This window comes from Melospiza georgiana, chromosome 8 (assembly GCF_028018845.1).
Source record: "Melospiza georgiana isolate bMelGeo1 chromosome 8, bMelGeo1.pri, whole genome shotgun sequence".
Lineage (NCBI taxonomy): Eukaryota > Metazoa > Chordata > Aves > Passeriformes > Passerellidae > Melospiza > Melospiza georgiana.
Genome location: NC_080437.1, coordinates 23,675,282 through 23,693,156, shown reverse-complemented (window position 1 = coordinate 23,693,156; position 17,875 = coordinate 23,675,282). Strand labels below are relative to the sequence as shown.

Sequence of the window (17,875 nt, the reverse complement as noted above, 5' to 3'; positions counted from 1 at the left end):
CTGTAATTTTAATTCTCCTTCTAGGAGGTTTGAGGTCATTTGGTAATTTTTGCTTAAGTGGGTTTAGGTTTTTTTTTCTTTGTTAACCCCTTTTTGCCTGGAAGTGTGGCTGGCTCTGACCTTCCAGTCTAGCTGCCTGTGTGGGGCAGTGTCAGCAGCATCTGCTTTTATGATGATGGGTCTCTGACTTTGGAGGATGAAGTGAGGGGTGCTGCTGGGTTCCAGCCCTGCAGGACCCTTCACCAGTCCCACACTTCCTTCACCCTTGGAACAGGTGTGTAAAAAAAGAAAAAAAAAAAAAGAAAAAAGGAAACAACACAGTAATTTTTTTCTTAGGATGTAAAACATTTGAATATTATCTCCACCCTGATGGCAAATGTTTTTCCTTCATCTGTGTCTGCTTCCCTGGGAGAGTTTTGTTTCTCTGTTTGTTTCTATATGAATTTTAGACACTGAGCTGAAATTCCTCCTGTCCGGTACTGTATGTTTGAGCCCAAGCAATGTGAACTGTACAGACCAGCAGTGGGAAGGGGGAGCTGGTGACTGCACCTGGGAGAGCCGTGGCTTGGGACGGCATTCCCAGTTGGTGTAGGAGTGGGAAGTACTGCGCCACAAGTTGGGAAAATGAACTGTCTGCTGTGAATTCTCGGTTGGAAATGTGGAGAGGAGTTTCCATTAGATAATGTTTACATACCTCACCTGACAAACCTTTGAAAGTGTATATATAAAAAAAGAAAGAAAATAAAATTATATTAAGTTGCTTTAAATCAATATGTATAGCTATAAGAGCTGGGTCATTTGAACTTTGAATATGTATCGATTCTCTAAATGTTGACATTTTGTGAACTCTGTGCTCCTGTCTTTTATTTCATCCTAGCCTATGGAAAAAGTTGTGTTCTTGTTCCAGGTAAAAGGTCCCTGACCCAGATCTGAACTCCTCAAGGATTCCCACCACCTTGTTTTCTTTTCTTCCTCACTGTCAGTATTCACCCTATGAGCTTTCTAAAGGTCCGTATTTTATTGCCGCTTATTAAACGTTTCTTTGATATCAGTGTTTGTTTGGTGTGATAAGTGGGGAAGACTGAAGGTGAGTGAGTGCACGAGGTAGGGCACAGCAGGCTGGCACCCTCCAACTGCCACCCCCTCCCTATGGAGGGGGCATATAAATGCCTCTGTGGGGTTTCAGTGCTCCCATACCAGTGCCTGAGCTGTGGCAGACTTGTGTTTGTGGCACCAACAGTGCAACCTCAGGTGGTCCTGAGGACTGCTGCCCAGGCCCCTCTACCCTTCCCCAGAGAGCTACAAGTGCCTGTTTTCCCCTGGAGCCATTCCATCCCCAAGGCGGGCACTGGCCCTTCAGCTTCCCACGTGCAAGACCCTGGCAGGGAGGGCTGCTTTTGCAAGGCATTGCATGGATAACCCTGGCTGTCCCTGCACCATGGGGACAATGCATTGGCCAGGGCTGCTCCAGGAGTAGGAAATCATCCCCCAAGGCACAACCAACCCTTTCCATCCTGGGCTACCTCCTCACACTCTCAGCAGCTCCCAAGAACCAGCTTCTCCCTTCTCCCCAGCAGGAAAGAAGAGGCCAAGCCTCTGAATGAATAAATGTCATGTTCACATGGAAGACAACATAGACAATACCAAACACCTCCTAAAACAATACAGCCTCTGCCAGCGGAAGGATGCCCAGCGCCTCCCTCGCCAGCCTAGTACAAACCAGCGTCTTCAATAGTGACACACACAAACCCCACGGGCCAAACAAAGCCACTGTCATTTTCCTGCCCAGTAGCATCTGTAAACAAAAAGAAAACATCATTTGTTGACCCCAAACATATAAAAATACTATAACAAAATGAAATACAAATATATATTAGAATCTGTAAGTATTCTGTATAAAGAGATACTTTAGCGGTTAGCATACAGCAAGAACAGAAACACAACACAACCAAGCCCCGGGTGGGCCACAGGCAAAATGAGACGCATCCCAGCTCCTCTGTGTGGCAGAGGAGCTCCCATGGAGAGGGCATTTGTGGCAGAAACACATCCCCGTGGTGGTGGAGATGCCCTGCATGCCAGTGGTGAGCAGGGACGGGGACAGCACCTGCAGAGCTGGGTGTATCCAGTGGAGGTGCCTGGAGCCCGGGCACAGCTGGCACTGCAGACCTGAAACCAAAGTGCTGGAGCGGTGAGATGGAGGGACCCAGGACTGCAGCTCTGGGGTGAGTCTGTCCACAGGGGGATGTGGTGTTTCACTGTCCAGCCATGTGCAGTGTCCAGATTGGGCCCCCGCTATCCTTGGCTCCCACAGTTGTAGAGGTGATGCTGCTCTGGATGTTGGGTGCCTGCAGTACCCCGGCAGGAGGTCCCAGTGTGCCCCTGCTCCCACACCAGCACAGCACATGTCCTGGCACTGTGGGCTTTGGAGAGATGCTGGGTATGGGCACTTGAGTCCAAGAGCTGATCAGTCATGCCCTGGCAGTGGTGTTGGCTCCAGGCTTGCAGGTTTGGACATCTCCAGCCTCTTCACCTTGGCACACACAGGACTGAGGCCCCGGTGATGGGCATGGCAAACCTGCATTCCAGCTGTCCCAGCAGCCTCTTGCTCCTGCTGGCTGGGGCAGTGGCACACGGGGGCACCTTCATCCAGCTGCAGGCCTGCTCCCCTGGGAGAGAGCCTGGAGAAAGGGGATTCCTGTGCTGCCCTCACACAGCTCCCACCTCTGGGCAGAGCCACCTGGCTGAGCCAGGGGTATGTGGGGCCCTCTCCACAGGAATGGCACAGTGCTGGCCACATGGCACAGGGCAGGTTGGCACGGGAACCCTCAGGGACATCTGTGCACTGCTGCCTGTCCTCCATTCATTGTGCCTGGCACTGCCCTGGTCCTGTTCCACCAGTGTGGTCCTGATGTGACCACAGTGATGGGACCACAATGACCGAGTGTGCCCATGCATTGCAGAGCCCATCCAGTATGCACAGACTGGGGGTGTCACCGAGGGTCAGGCTGGGACCACAGAGCTGGGGACATTATCTGGGGTACTTAGGGCTACAGCACCCTGCAGGGAGAGAGGCCAGGGCTGCTGGAAGAGAGGACAGGAAACCAGGTCTGGGCTCACCAGGACTGCAGGACAGTGGCTGCACCACACAGCCCACTGTAAGCCATGGCCATAGATCACAAGGCTCTGCCACAGCAGGCCTCCCTCCTCCTGTCACACATGTTGGAAAAGCCCTCAGATCGCTGGGCTAATACAAGGGACAGGGCTGCCAGGGAGGGCACTCACCCAGGATGCAGGCACTGCCCTCCATGGCTGTGGGGCTTCACTGGCAGGGAGGCAGAGTGCCACAGGGAGAGGTCAGGGCACCTAGGCAGGGTGCCCACTCCATATCCACATATCTGTGTAGCTGCAGTTCTTAAAAAAATTCTCTATCTACACATTTGCTTTGTTGTGGGGTTTTTTTTTCTTTTTTTTTTCTTTCTATTTTTTTTCTGTTTCCTTCCCAAACTTCTAGATGCACCAGCTCTACCCTCTGCTGGGCTCCTCAGATGCAGCTGCAGTTTGGAACACCCAGAGAGCAGCACCATGCCCGCAGTGTAAAGTGAGGTCCTTGGCTCGGGGGGGTCTCCCTGCCAACCCCCCGGCTCTGCAGGGCCGGTGGCTGCTCACAGGCACTGGCTGCAGCCACACTTGCTGGGCTTCTCCACCTCCTCCACAAAGGTGGCACCGTTGCTGCACTCAAAGGCGTATTTCCTGCGCCGCAGCCGCAGCCCGGTGCAGCAGCCGGCGTCAGGGCCGCCGCAGGTGCCCCGGCATTCCACCCAGGCCACCGGCCGCGTCGTCTGGCAGATGGCGTAGCCCCGCTGCACCTGGTGGTAGTCCCGCACCGGCTCCCCGCGGCACTCCGGCTCTGTGGGAGTGGGACAGCAATGGTCAGCCTGGTGCGGTGGCGTGGGGCTGCCTTCCCTGGACACCCCCTCCTCAGCACCTACCTTGGTCACAGAGGGCTCCGGTGTAGCCATCGTGGCACTCGCAGGTGGGCTGGCCAGCTGGTGTGAGGTGGCAGTGGCCATGGACACAGGGCTGGTGGCGGCAGGGGTCGGGTGGCTCGGCAGGCTGGTTGCAGAGCGCGCCCTGGTAGCCCTCGTGGCACTGGCAGCTGTAGGAGAGGGCATCAAGGGGCAGGCACACTCCGTGCACACACCTGTGGGCATACACTGCTGTCAGGACCTGCTGGTGTGCCGCCAGCATGCACAGCCCACCAGCATTCAGTATGGCCTGGCTCTGCACCAGCGCTGTAGTGCAACTAGTACGGCACCACCTGGTACAGGACAGCCATCACGGCACAGTACAGGTGTGGCTGAGGCATGGCACCAGCACAGAACAGCCTGGCATAATTCAGTGCTAGTGGCACAGCAGGGCAGAGTCACGACAGGGCACCACTATGATGGCACGGGACTGGCACCAGGAAGCAGCCACAGGGCAAGGTGGGCAGCCAGTGGGGTAAGGGCACTCACTTGTGCCCCTGGCAGGGCCCGCCGCGGGGCTGGTCGCAGTGGGGCCCGTCCCAGCCCGGCTCGCAGTGGCACACGGGGCCCTGGGCGCCCGAGGGCTGGCAGATGCCGTGCAGGCAGTAGAGCTTGCGGCAGGGCTCGCAGCCCGGCACCACCCCCGGCGTCATCCGCGTCTTGGTGAAGTCCTGCAGCTCGTTGTTGATGTAGAGGTTGCGGATGCATCCGTGGAAGCTGGTGCCATTGAGGAGCTGCCAGAGGCGGAAGGCAGCCGAGTTGACATCCACAGGCATTCCTGGGGAGAGCAGGACCATCAGCGCACCCCAATGCCCCCCATGGCCTCCATCACCCGGTCCCTGTCTTACCTCCTACGTAGAGGGGAGCCTCACTGTTCAGCGTGTAGTGCTTGCCCGAGTTGTCCATGGTCATGGGGCTGCCACCGTCGATGGACAGGTTCACCATCTGGTCGAAGGTCACCAGCTCCACGGTGTGGAACTGCCCATCGTTGATGGTCTCAGCACTGGCAGGGATGGCTGGGTCACCAAGGATGCCCCCAGGCCAAAGCAATGGGGGTGGACGTCCCCAGTGAGTGGAGAAGGGGTGCCAGGTACCTGTAGATGGCCGAGCTGGGGTGGGTGCCAGGATCATAGCTGACCCTCACATGGCCCTGGTACAGCTCCACAGCCATGTGGTCGCTGTCACCATTGTACAGCAGGATGCCATTGCCTTCAGCCGTGGAGACCTGCCAGAGAGAGAGGTGGGAGCCCACATCCCTGGGGCAGACCCCCAGTGCCATCCCTCAATGCCCCCACGCCCTCCTAGCCCTCACCTGAAGGGTGATATTGGCCCGGGGCCAGTCTTGCAGGTCAGTGAACTGCAGGTACGTGTCACGGTCCACAAAGTTGACGCTCAGCAGCTTCTCACATTTGGGGCCACCAAAGCCAGGCAGGCACTGGCACAGGGCGCGGGCACCCCGCTCCACACACAGGGCCCCGTTCTGGCATTCAGCTCGCTCACAGAGGCCAGGCTGGCCAGCGGTGTGGGGCGGCATCTCGCAGAGCTGGCCACTGTGGGGCCGAGGTGCTGCTGGGCTGGGGGCTGGGAAAGAGCCCTACACCCTGCCCAATGCCCCACAGGGCTCTGACAGCACGCCCCTGATCTGGGGTCCCTGCGGAGGCTCTCCCAGACACAGCATCCAGGCATCCCTCTGATGCCTGGATGCTGAGCTGTGCCCTGGGGTCCCTCCTCAATGATGCTGGCTTCCCCCAGCCTCCACCCACAGAGACACACACTCCCAGCCTCACTCCTTCCTCTCACACTGAGGATGGATGGATGGATGGATGGATGGATGGATGGATGGATGGATGGATGGATGGATGGATGGATGGATGGATGGATGGATGGACTTGGTATCCAGGACTTGTCCCTTCTACACAGTGGCAATAACCATCCCCAGCAGCCCAGGTGTCCCAGGTGTTCCTGGTGGTACCTGTAGCCCTCGGTGCAGAGGCAGGAGTAGCCATTCACCTCATCCAGGCAGCGGGCGTTGTTCTGGCACCGGTGGTCCTGGCAGTCGTCGAAGTCCTCGCTGCAGTTGCTCCCCACATAGCCGGGTGCACACTCACACCTGGGGCAGGCAGGGGGCTCGAGGCTGCCCCTTCCTTCCCCCTTGCACCAGTGGGTGCCTGCTCCTCCCCTTGTAACCCCCCTTCTCCATGCCTTCTCACTGCAGTCCCCAAAAAGCAAAGCTGCTCACCCCCAGCCAGCCAGAAAAAGTGGTTTGGAGAGGAGGGGGCTCACCTGGGCCCCTGACTGGTGGAGATGCAGGTGGAGTCGTGCTGGCAGGGGTTGAGCTCGTCTGAGCAGAAATTGGGTGGCTGCTCACAGAATTCCCCTGCAAGGCAGAAGAGGGGCTGCCCAGCAGCTCCAGGACCAGAGGAGCAGCCCCAGTGCCCACAGGGCAAAGGGGACCCCTGGGGGACTCAGCTCAAGACAGGGAGATGCCAAGCCCACAGCTTTCACCCCACAGGCACAGGGTCCTCCTTCCCTGGAGGCAGCTCCTGCCTGAGCCAGGCACTGAGGGCATCCCAGGGTGTGGGGGTTCAGCTGGGTGTACCCAAACTCAGGACAGCTGAGCCCAGCCAGAGCCCATGGCAATGGGCATTGAGGCAGCAGGCAGAGGAGCTATTCAGCCCTCATGGATGGGTAAAATCACTGGGCACATTCCCATGCCAGGTCTGTGCCATTTGGGGATGGCTAGCCCCCATTCCAGGTACCTGTGTAGTGGGCAGGACAAAGGCAGGTGTAGTTGGTGGCACTGGGCACACAAGAGCCCCCATTCTCGCAGCTGTGCTCCTTGCAGGGGTCGCTGGTGGTGTGGCAGCTCGGGCCGTGGAAGCCCACTGGGCACAGGCACCTGCCATGGGGACAGGGCAGTGTCAAGGAGGAAAATGAAACAGAACATTTTGGGGTGGCTGCCCCAAAACAACCAGCACAGGACCTGGCAAAGAGCTGGGTTTGGTGTCCTCCTGTCAAACACTGGGCACAGGGGTGGGTGGCAGCACAGCCTGCCCGAGGATGCTATGTTGCCACGACAACAGGCTGAGAGGCCTCTCAGCACAGGGAGGGGCTGCACAGCCCAGCTCCTCACCCCCAGCCTGCCAACTATTTTCAGCTCCTAATTGCAGCCTGATTCCCAGAATGGCCTAAAGCATTCAGAGCAGTGAGGGTTGTGTGAGGGTAAGACAGCCCCTCAGGGAGCAGCAGTGACTCCAGGACCACAGCAACCAGTCCAAAACCCTTCTCCCTCCTCCTGCCTTCTGTGGTGATGGTACCCTCCTCTCCCCCACTGACCTCCACCTTGCAGCCTTCTGGGCTGGGAGGCATGGGAAAGAGCTGGAGCTCCCATGCAAATGCAATATCCCAGCTACATGCCCAAGGGAACACGCAGCAGGTGAAGGAATTATCAGAACTTCTCTGCATGGGAGGCCGGGGTCCCATGCTACTGCCCAAACACCCAGCTTTCATGGGTTCCTGTCCAGCACTCACCTGAACCCAGTTCCTTCCCCCTCCTGAGGCTGGCAGGTCCCCCCGTTGGCGCAGGGGTTGGAGGAGCAGCCACCGAGTGGCACCTCGCAGTCACGGCCCTGGGGAAGGAGGGAAAGGTGGGAGCGAGGAGGTGCCACAGCAGCTGCCCAGCTCTGCCCACCCTGCTCAGCAGGATGCTGTGGCACACAGGGAGGGCCCACAGGGGCATGGCAGAGGCGCTGCTCCCCTGCCCTCTGCAGGGACACGTCCCCCTGCACTGGGGACCCCTGGAGCAGGGTACCTTGTAGCCAGTGGGACAGGTGCAGCGGTAGGAGCCAAGGGGGTCGTTGTGGCAGGTGCCCTGGTTCTGACAGGGGCTGGAGAGACAGGGGTTGCACTTGGCCTGGACGCTCAGGGCAGGTGGGCCTGTAGGAGGGGAGGCAGGGAGATGACCATCAGTGTGAGGAGTGATCAGAATGTGTGCTTTTGTGGGCACCAGTGGCGGGGCAGAGCCTCTGGTGTTGCTGGGAGCAGAGCCTGTCCAAGGGTCTTTGCACCAGGCAACGGGACAGCCACAGGTTTGCTCAGTCACCAGGGAAGTGCCACCAGTCAGGTAAGAGGATGGAAGCAACCTGGTCCCTCTCCTCCACAAGGCAACTCAAAAGACTAAATCCTGGAGCCACCCAGACTCACAAAGCATTGCTCTGCCCATGGGAGGGTATGGAGAGACAGCATGGGCACCTCTCACCTTGGCACTCAAATTTCTTGGCAGGGGTGGTGAGCAGCAGCTTCCCTTCCATGTCGGGGGGCCCAGCGCAGCGGGCGATGCCTGGCTCCTTGTAGCCCGTCTTGACCCAGCTGGAGAGCCAGCGCAGGTGGCAGCTGCAGTACAGGGGGTTGGCCCCGATGGCTCTGCACGAGGAGAGGGGCAAAATTGCACCTGCTGCCACACAGAGGGAACTGGGCACAACTCTGTCACTTGGCCAGGATGCCACATGACTGGCAAACCAGCGTTCCTCCGTTTCTGGAACCACCAGCAGTGCTGCCCACAATGGGAGGACTGGGACACACACAGCCCCACAATGCTGGACTGGGACACGCACACAGCCCCACAATGCTGGACTGGGACACTCACAGCCCCACAATGCTGGACTGGGACACGCACACAGCCCCACAATGCTGGACTGGGACACCCACAGCCCCACAATGCTGGACTGGGACACGCACACAGCCCCACAATGCTGGACTGGGACACTCACAGCCCCACAATGCTGGACTGGGACACGCACACAGCCCCACAGTGCTGGACTGGGACACCCACAGCCCCACAGTGCTGGACTGGGACACGCACACAGCCCCACAGTGCTGGACTGGGACACACACAGACCCACAATGCTGGACTGGGACACGCACACAGCCCCACAATGCTGGACTGGGACACTCACAGCCCCACAATGCTGGACTGGGACACGCACACAGCCCCACAATGCTGGACTGGGACACACACAGCCCCACAGTGCTGGACTGGGACACTCACAGCCCCACAATGCTGGACTGGGACACTCACAGCCCCACAATGCTGGACTGGGACACACACAGCCCCACAGTGCTGGACTGGGACACGCACACAGACCCACAGTGCTGGACTGGGACACACACAGCCCCACAATGCTGGACTGGGACATGCACAGCCCCACAGTGCTGGACTGGGACACGCACAGCCCCACAATGCTGGACTGGGACACACACACACAGCCCCACAATGCTGGACTGGGACATGCACAGCCCCACAGTGCTGGACTGGGACACTCACAGCCCCACAATGCTGTCCAGTTAGAGCACCCTGCTGCCAGACCCACTGCCCATGCAGTGCTCCATGCTTGGCCCTCGGGCTCTCCTCCATTGGCCACGCTTGCACACTTATTCACACTCTTGCACACTCTTCACACTCACACTCCTGCACACTACTCACACTCATGCACACCCACTCACACTCTTGCACACTACTCACACTCTTGCACACTACTCACACTCACATACTTGCACACTACTCACACTCCTGCACACCCACTCACACTCTTGCACACTACTCACACGCTTGGCATTCTTGCCAGACATTCTTGGCAGCCCCTCTCCAGTACACAGGCAAAGCTGCCTGGGGCCAGCAAACTGCAAAGGACCCTGAGGCCATGCAGAAACAACAGAGCCTGCATGGGAGCTGCAGGGCCAGCCTGGGCTCTGCTGCACAAGCCTGCAGGACAGAGACACAGGAGTGGGCTGGTGGAAATGAGCAGTGGGTCATGGCCAGAGCTCGTGCAGACAGCACTGGGGGGAAGCAAGGAATTGCTCTGGGAGAGGAAAATGAGGATGGAGGGTTGCTCTGCTCCACAGCAGAAAAGGGTACAGAAGCAGTGGATGAAGTGGCAGGGGGAGGGCCTGGATGCCTCTTTGAACCCTCCTTGACTGCAAAGGCCAGCAGTGATGGAGGGCCAGTGTGACAAACACATGTGAAAAAGGAGATGGCACCCAGAGGTGAGGCAGCAGGGACAGCAGATCTGCTGGGGCTGACTAACCTGGTCCTAAAGCACCCACAGCACTGGCTGTGACAGGGCTCAGCCTGTGGGAACTGGCAGTGCCAGCTGTCTGCAGTGAAGGCAGCACAGCCAAGGGAAATTGGAGCAGAGCAAGCAGTGTTGGTCCCCAAAAAACAAGGAGGCTATGACTGGGTATCAAAATGCTCTTTGCAGACTGAAGGAATAGCCTGAGATGCCCAGGATGCCAGGAGCAGCAGCTGGGAAGAGCTTAGTTAGGAGACAGGCAGGGAACTAAAAAGACACTGTGAGCAAAATTAAACCCTGGGCCTGGGTGGTGGGTACAGGGCAGTGCAGGCCCACTCAGAGAGAGGCTGAAACACCACCACTGGCAGGAGGATACTCGGTGACAGACTGGGGGGCTGTTGGGGGGAAGTGCACTGGCAGAAGGCTAACAACACACTGGTGTGTGTCAGAGCAGCCCCTGCCAACCCACAGCTGTGACACCACTTTGCATGGTTTACCTACATCCTGGGGGACCCCAGAGATCTAGTGGGTTGGGGAAGGACCCCACAACACATCCACCTAAGACCACAGGGACATCCCAGCAGCACTGGGAGACTCAGCTGCACACCTGGATCTGAGCACAGGCAGCAGGTGACAGCACTATCCAATAAATCATCTTGCGGGTACCAGCCCAGAGAAGAGGGGAAAAGGCAGCTCATCCCCCAGGGAAGCCAAGCTCAGCCCTGTAGTTTTTAAAGGTCTGTGGAGCCTGCATCCAGCCCTGAGCCCTGAGGAGTGGGAGGAGATACTCACAGGTGGGACAGGGAGGTGACATCTGCAAAGATGCCCTCGGGGAGGCTGGAAATGTCGTTGCCATGGAGAGACCTGCAGAGAACAGAAGGTCCTGCAATGCCCAGGGCTCCAAGGTGGGCAGCAAGGACTGTGGCCCCATCCCACAGGTCCAGCTGTGGGTGGCAGAACTGAACCCCACCACACTGTGACAGTTGCAAATGCACCATCTGCTCTGAGAGCAGACGAACCTTCCTGTGCTCCCCCTGCCCACCTGCATGCACCCAGCTCCAGGTGGGCACAGGGGACACAGGGACACGGGCAGCAGCAGGGAAGGGCCCTGCAGGGCTGTACTTAGGGCAGGTACTTACAGCAGCCGCAGGGAGCGGAGGCCCTCGAAGGCCAGCGGAGGGATGCACTGCAGGGAGTTGTAGCTGAGGATCCTGCGGGAGGGAAACAAGGAGCACAGCAGTGTGTGGTATAAGAAACCCTCCCTGGGCTACACACTGCCCCTGCTGAGCTCCATCTCAAAGCACAGCTTCACCCAGGCACAGGGTGAAGGAGACCCTGGTGTCCCCAGCACCTCCCAGTCTTCAGGGTCCCCTAGAACAGCCCACACAGCTCAGCTGGGCTGCAGCCCCGTGTGGCACTGCAGGGACCTCACTTACAGGGTGGTGAGCTGGCTCATGTTGGTGAAGGAGGAGTTGCTCAGGGAGCTGATCTTGTTGTTGCTCAGATCACTGCAAAACAGAAACCCCAGGGCTTGGAGCCAGCTGGGCTCTGCCCCCTCTTACTGCTCCCCAGCCTGCTCAGCTGCAATGGGGGGCAAACAGCAGCAGGGCTGTCACGCAGGGTGATGGCAGCAATGCCACTTGTCCCCTCTCTGGTCCATGCCTGGCACCAGGGGATGAACAGCCAGAGGCTGAGCATTGCTGCCTGTCAGTTGTGCTCCAGAGCAGAGGGGGCACACAGAGAGATGTTAGGGGTCCCCACACACTGCCAGACCCCTCCTCAGGATCACACACCATGGAGACAGCCCTGCCCTCACCCACAGGTTCCAGCAGTGCCTCCAGCTGCCTGGGCTCCTGCTCCTGGCTACTTACACAAGCTGCAGATACTTGAAGGTGGAGAGCTGCCCCGGGACCTGAGTGAACTGGTTTCCATCCAGGTAGCTGCAAGGGAGAACAAAAGCACCTCGGGGTGACTGAGAAGCAGGAGATCCCTCCCTCTTCTCCTTCTTTCTCCTGTGCACCACCATGGACTTCAGGCTGCAAGGAGCATCTCCAGCATCACCTCCCTCCTGCACCCAGGGCCCAAGGGGCTCTCAGGGGACTCCTGGGCTGGCAGGGGAGCTGTGTGTGAGTGCAGGAGCACACCTGGGTTTGCAGGCATGTCCCTGGGGACACTCTCCCAGCAGCCCACGTGTGCCAGCACAGCCAGTGCTGCGTTTACACATGCGATGGCAGCGTGGGAGGCTGTAACGCTCCCAAGGCATGTGTGAGAACGTGAGAGATGGAGCGGGATGCAGAGAGAGGAGGAGTGTGCAAGACAGTGGAGGGGGCTGCGGGGGTGCTGTGCATATATATGTATGCCCAACCAGTGCCCGCACCCCCTGCACACAGGACTTGCTGCCATCCCTCATCTCACATGGGTACAGAGTCCCTTTCACAGCAGTGGGCATCACGGAGCCTGCACATCCAGCTCTGGCATGCACATCTGAGCTTTACAGGGGAACACAGCTGCAGCAGGGGGTTGCCCCTCACTGTCCCCTCCCAAGGGCCAAATACAAGGGTCTCAGCTGCTGGGTGACAACACCTCTTGCACAATACCCTTGATTGCTCCAAATCATCAGAGAAACTCTTGCTGAGCCACTTGCTGGTGTTGGGGCTGGACAGGATACCTTGGATGGGTCGTGTTCTACCCCCACTACCAAGCCAGGATGAGGGTGTGAGGAGGAGCCCAGGAGTCTCTGCCCTGCAACCCCACAGCAGAAGCCCCCCACCCAGAGCTGTAAAGTTGATGGAGGGCTAGAGGGAGAGCTTGGGTATTTGCCCACTACTCACAGCTCTGTGACATTCTTGGGGATCCCCTTGGGCAGGGCCTTGAGATGCTTGTTGCTGCAGCGGACAACCGTGTCGAGGCAGGTGCATTCCTGTGGGCACTGTGGCCGGGGGATGCAGGTGGTCTCTTCCTTACCTGCACCAAGCATGGAAAGCCATCAAGTCACCAGGGTCCAGCCCTTGGGTATTGTGTGAGGCCAGGTTCAAAGCCTTGTGCCAGCCTAGGATGGCTCTTCTCCCATGCCAACCATCCTCCCCCGCCCCCAAAGCAGGGTGTTGCAGACAATATCAGTCAGGAATTAGCAGTGCAGGAATTGCTCCTGCACCCAGAAATCACCTGCCCTACTGGTGTGGATACAACCAGCCAGCACCAGGCTGCTCTGATTTTCACCATTTTCATGCAAAATGCAGTCACAGGAACAACACAGATAACGGCACAGAAGAAGGGGCCCAATCCTTCAAATCCTCCTGAAACACGCTCCTTCACCCATCTCCAGACACAGGTTAGATGGAGCCTATGCTGAGCAGCCAGAGCAGCTGGCATTGCTCCCCTTCCCTGCCATGATGCTGGAATCCTTCGGGAAAGGCATTGCTGGGAAAACCGTATGCTATCTCGCACTGCTAGGAAAGGCGCAGGATGCAACCCTTCAGTCTTTGACGGGGTGGAGGAGGGAAAGCAGAAGAAAGGATGGCTTGTTTGTAAATATTTTCCAGAGGGCTCAAAAGCTGCTCTAAATTTAAAAAAAAAAAAAAAAACTAAAAAGAGGTTTTTCTCCCCACGCACACTCCCTGTCTGCTCCATCTGCCCACTGCCAGCTCCGGTGCATGTGCAAGGCTGAGAAGGGAAGGAGCAGGATGAATCCCACTGGGCTTTGCTCGTCAGCACCCAGGGCACAGTGTTTGCCAGCATATTTATGACCCACCTACATATAAAAGCCCCAAGGTGCAGTGAGTGCAAACTCCTCTTCTGGCTTCAGAGTGGATATTTGAGTGCCCAAAGGCTGAGTACCAGGAAGAGAAACTTTTATATCATTAGGGGAGGGCATTCATGGGGCCCCCTGAGTGACTGCCTTGCCACAGGCACATCCTGGCAGCAAGCATGGTGCTGGGACAAGGAGCACAGTGTCATCCTGGGAGGAGCAACCTCATCTCCCCTCATCCTTGCCACTGCAGGGCCCATGAGTTACCTTCCTCACACCTGAAGTCAGGGAAAGCCACATCCTGGAGCGGGATCTGCCGGAGGAAGTCAGGGTTTTGGCACCGAGGGTTCCCTGTCACGATCTTCCTCTTGCGCAGCCAGTCCCCCAGCCAGGCCAGCTGGCAGTTGCAGTTGAAGGGGTTGGCGAGCAGGTTCCTGCACACGGGAGAGAGCACCAGGGCAGCACCTGAACAAGCACCAGGCAAGGGCACCTGCAGCAAGGTGCACAGGCTGGGGGCATCCCCCGGGGCCCAGGACATACAGTGTGGAGAGGGACTGCAGCGTGTCAAAGGCACCCGGCGCAATTGTGCTGATCTGGTTGTCGTACAGGGAGAGCAGGCGGACGTTGCGCAGCCCTGTGAAGCTGTCGTTGTGGATGCAGCTGATGCGGTTGTTCCTCAGCATCCTGCAGAGGGAAGAGAACAAGGGCACCTACAACACGGGCAGGCACCACGGGGGAAACCCACCTTAGCAGTGCTCAGGCTGTGCCCACCTCAGTGCTGGGCAGCAGAATGAGCCTGAGCAAGTCCCTGAGCAGCAAAAACCTGCCCCACCCAGCACTGGATGCAACCAGCTGGTGGGCAAGGCATCCTGGGCTGGCCCTGCAAGGAAGCAAGGAGTAAGGACGTCCCCATTTGGGTGCTCATGGAGGAGAAAGGACTCACAGTGTCCTCAGCCCGTCCAGGCCCCTGAACATGCCGCTGCGCACAGACTCCAGCTGGTTGACAGTGAGGTGCAGCTCATTGACAGAGGATGCCCCCTCAAATGCCCCATCCTCGATCTCTGACACCTTGTTGTTGCTGAGGTTTCTGTGAAGAGGGAAAAGCAGGCTGGGATGAGGGCTCTGTCTTGACCTCATCCTGAACTCTGCCTCCCCCAGATCCCACTAAGCACCCCATGATTCCTTCAGAGGACCCTCAGGCTGGGACATGCCCTCCATCTCACACCCCAGTCTGCCCTGGCATCAGGACCCCCATGTGCCTTCCCAGCCCTCGGCACTCCTGACATGGCTGTACCTGCCCAATACTCACATTTTCTTCAGATGTGGGAGTTTCTTGAAAATGCCAGTGGCCTCCAGGATGGAGATCTCATTGTTGTTCAGGCGCCTGGAGTGGGCAGCAGGGACAAGAGCTCAGGAGATGCCTGCAAAGTACCTGGTACAGCCCAAACCCTGAGCCAAACCCCAGTGCCAGCAAGGTGCCTGCTGCAGGAAGGAAAGCAGAGTGAGAGAGGAGACTCTTACAGCTCAGCTGTGGACTGTGGGATGCGATCTGGGATCTTGGTGAGTTTCAGGTTGGAGCACTCGACCACACCAGATTCACAGCGGCATTTTGGGGGGCAGATCACGTCACTGTTGCATTCACTGTTCAGGTGGTAATCCTCTGTCCCTGTGTGATGGTGAAGGCAGTGTGGGCTCCCACAGGCAGAGGCACAGAGGACTGCACTTCTCTCCTCTCCCTCTGATCCTCCCACATCCCCACTGGTCTCATTTTCCTCCCTAGCTCCCTTCATTCCAGCCCTTGTGCACATATTAGTTTTCTCCATGCCCAAAGCAGCTTATCTACAAGGATATTTTTCCTGGGTATACAGGGCACTGCTCTGCCCACCACCCTCCTCCAAACAAAACTGGACCCTGGGGACACCTCTGTGCCCATCCAGGTAATGGTAGGATGGGAGATGCCACAACACATCCCGGTACCCAGCATGTGGGAAGTGAAGAGTGGTTCTGCTGGGCCAGACCATGGGGCTCTGGCACAACATCCCCGCAGGCAACCTGGTTGACAGGGCACCATGCACACACAACGCACATGTGTGCGGCTCCTCTGCTCACCTGGGATGAAATACTGCTCCTTGGCTGTGGGAAAAAAAAAGCACATCAGCCCTCTGAGCACACAGACACCAGGCTGGGACAGGGCTGGGGACAGCTGTGCCACAGGACCCCTGTGACAGCGCTGGGGACAGCTCTCACCCGAGCAGCGGAACTTCTTGCTCTTGATCTGGCCAATGCGCTTGTTGGCCAAGCGCCGGGGGCTGGCACAGCGGGCTCCACTGGTCTCCACAGGGTTGGCACGCAGGAAATCTGCCAGCCACTTCAGGTTGCAGTCACAGATGAAAGGGTTCTGGGCCAGGTGCCTGTGCCAGGGACAGTGGGTGACACACCGCCAGGGACAGCAGGTGATCAGCAGCTCCAGGCCTGGAGATGCTTTTCCCCCAGAGGCTCTCCTGCCCAGGCATGGGAGCTGGAGTGGACACTCACAGAGTCTGGATGGCCCGCAGGGAGGTGAACGTGCCTTTGGCCAGGCTCTGGATCTTGTTGTCATACAGAGAGAGCAGTGAGAGGTTCTGCAGATCCTGGAAGGCATCTGCCCGTACACAGTTGATCTTGTTGGCATTTAGAAGCCTGGCAGGGAGGGAGGGATGTGAGTCTGGGGATACTCCCTCACTGCACCACGGGTGCTAGGACCTCAGTCCTGCTTCCCTCTGTCCCTGAAGAGCATCCCCCACAGCCATTGGTGCCTTACAGAAGCTGCAGGGCAAAAAGTCCTCCAAAGACACCCTTAGGGAGGTCCGTGATCTTGTTGCCATACAGCACCCTGGGAAAGAAAGGCTGGTGTGAGAGAGATGGGGGGAGTGGTGTGGGCCATAGTTAAGGGGTAGAGCATCCACCCCATCCCACCCACACCACTGTAGGCACTTACAGGGAGTTCAGTGAGCGCAGCCCCTGGAAGGCGTCAGGGGCGATCTCCGAGATCTGGTTGTTGCTCAGGTCTCTGAAACCCAAAGGGAGAAGGTGGCCTGGTCCCCTCTTCTCTTGTCCCATGTCCTCATCCTTCTGCTAGTTCCAGGGGACCACCCCCAAGACCCAATATACAGAGCTGGGGTTATCCAAGACCCCCTCCCAGTGCTGCCATATGAGGCACCCGTGTCACAGACAGACCCATGTCTGTCAGCTCTCAGCATTGGCCAGCAGGATGAAGGGTGCTGGGGTTCAGGGTGAGCTGGCAGAGGCTGCACACTTACATCCTCCGCAGCTTCTTGTAGGGTGAGAAGGCTCCTGGGGGGATGGACTTGATGCCATTGAGTTCCAGGCGTCTGCAAAGAGAATAGGGGGAGGTGAGGGCTCTAGGGCTTGCCAAACTCCATAACCCCACCAACAGAGCTGGTCCTGCAGGACCCCTAAGGCTGCAGTAAGTTACCCCACAGGAGCAGAAATATTCTGCCCAGAGACAACTTGCATCCTGTGGCTGGGGCTTTCTCCATCAGGGAAAGGTGCCATGGGTGGGGGAACCATGGTGGCTGGGGTGGAGGAAGCACCTCTCTTCCCAAGCACCTCGGGTTTGGGGGTGCCTGCTGCCTCCCACATGCTTTGTGCACTGTCCCAGCAGGGGCTCTGCACCATAATTGGATTCCTCTAAGGAGATTATTTCTCTATTTACATTTTTAATGCAGCTAAATCCAGGGCTAAATCTGGGCAGAGTGAGAGAAGGGCAAGGAAGGCCTGCTGCCTACAGAGTGATTGAGCAGCTCCTGTGTTCCCAGTGCCTTGAGCCACCCAGAGCCCGGTGGTGACGGTGTGGGGCCATACTCACATCTCTGTCATGGTCTCGGGCAGGTTGGCGGGGATGGCCGTCAGCCCCTTGCCCCGGCAGTCCACAATGCCATTGCTGCAAGTGCACATGGCGGGGCAGGAGCCGGAGGACAAGCTGCAGAGCTGGGCATGTGCTGAGTCCGTTTGTCCTGCCAGGGAAGCAGCCA

General features: G+C 58.1%; 1 protein-coding gene across 1 annotated transcript in view; it reads right to left on the bottom strand.

Moving 5' to 3' along the window:
• Positions 1-1,597: 1,597 nt before the first annotated feature.
• The window catches only part of SLIT1 (slit guidance ligand 1), a 61,135-nt gene continuing 44,857 nt past the window's right edge, over positions 1,598-17,875 (bottom strand). The window contains exons 9-37 of the mRNA XM_058029088.1: positions 17,710-17,857; positions 17,141-17,212; positions 16,819-16,890; positions 16,642-16,713; positions 16,377-16,520; positions 16,089-16,252; positions 15,951-15,974; positions 15,363-15,507; positions 15,151-15,225; positions 14,785-14,928; positions 14,382-14,525; positions 14,109-14,275; positions 12,925-13,057; positions 11,965-12,033; positions 11,530-11,601; positions 11,233-11,304; positions 10,886-10,957; positions 8,284-8,447; positions 7,837-7,961; positions 7,557-7,654; positions 6,785-6,924; positions 6,309-6,402; positions 5,998-6,135; positions 5,338-5,575; positions 5,120-5,250; positions 4,874-5,028; positions 4,515-4,803; positions 3,990-4,201; positions 1,598-3,907 (exon numbers count right to left, since the gene is read on the bottom strand). Of these exons, the coding sequence (XP_057885071.1) occupies positions 3,663-3,907; positions 3,990-4,201; positions 4,515-4,803; positions 4,874-5,028; positions 5,120-5,250; positions 5,338-5,575; positions 5,998-6,135; positions 6,309-6,402; positions 6,785-6,924; positions 7,557-7,654; positions 7,837-7,961; positions 8,284-8,447; positions 10,886-10,957; positions 11,233-11,304; positions 11,530-11,601; positions 11,965-12,033; positions 12,925-13,057; positions 14,109-14,275; positions 14,382-14,525; positions 14,785-14,928; positions 15,151-15,225; positions 15,363-15,507; positions 15,951-15,974; positions 16,089-16,252; positions 16,377-16,520; positions 16,642-16,713; positions 16,819-16,890; positions 17,141-17,212; positions 17,710-17,857 (3,818 nt within the window). The 3' untranslated portion in view covers positions 1,598-3,662. The remainder of the gene's footprint in view (positions 3,908-3,989; positions 4,202-4,514; positions 4,804-4,873; positions 5,029-5,119; positions 5,251-5,337; positions 5,576-5,997; positions 6,136-6,308; positions 6,403-6,784; positions 6,925-7,556; positions 7,655-7,836; positions 7,962-8,283; positions 8,448-10,885; positions 10,958-11,232; positions 11,305-11,529; positions 11,602-11,964; positions 12,034-12,924; positions 13,058-14,108; positions 14,276-14,381; positions 14,526-14,784; positions 14,929-15,150; positions 15,226-15,362; positions 15,508-15,950; positions 15,975-16,088; positions 16,253-16,376; positions 16,521-16,641; positions 16,714-16,818; positions 16,891-17,140; positions 17,213-17,709; positions 17,858-17,875) is intronic.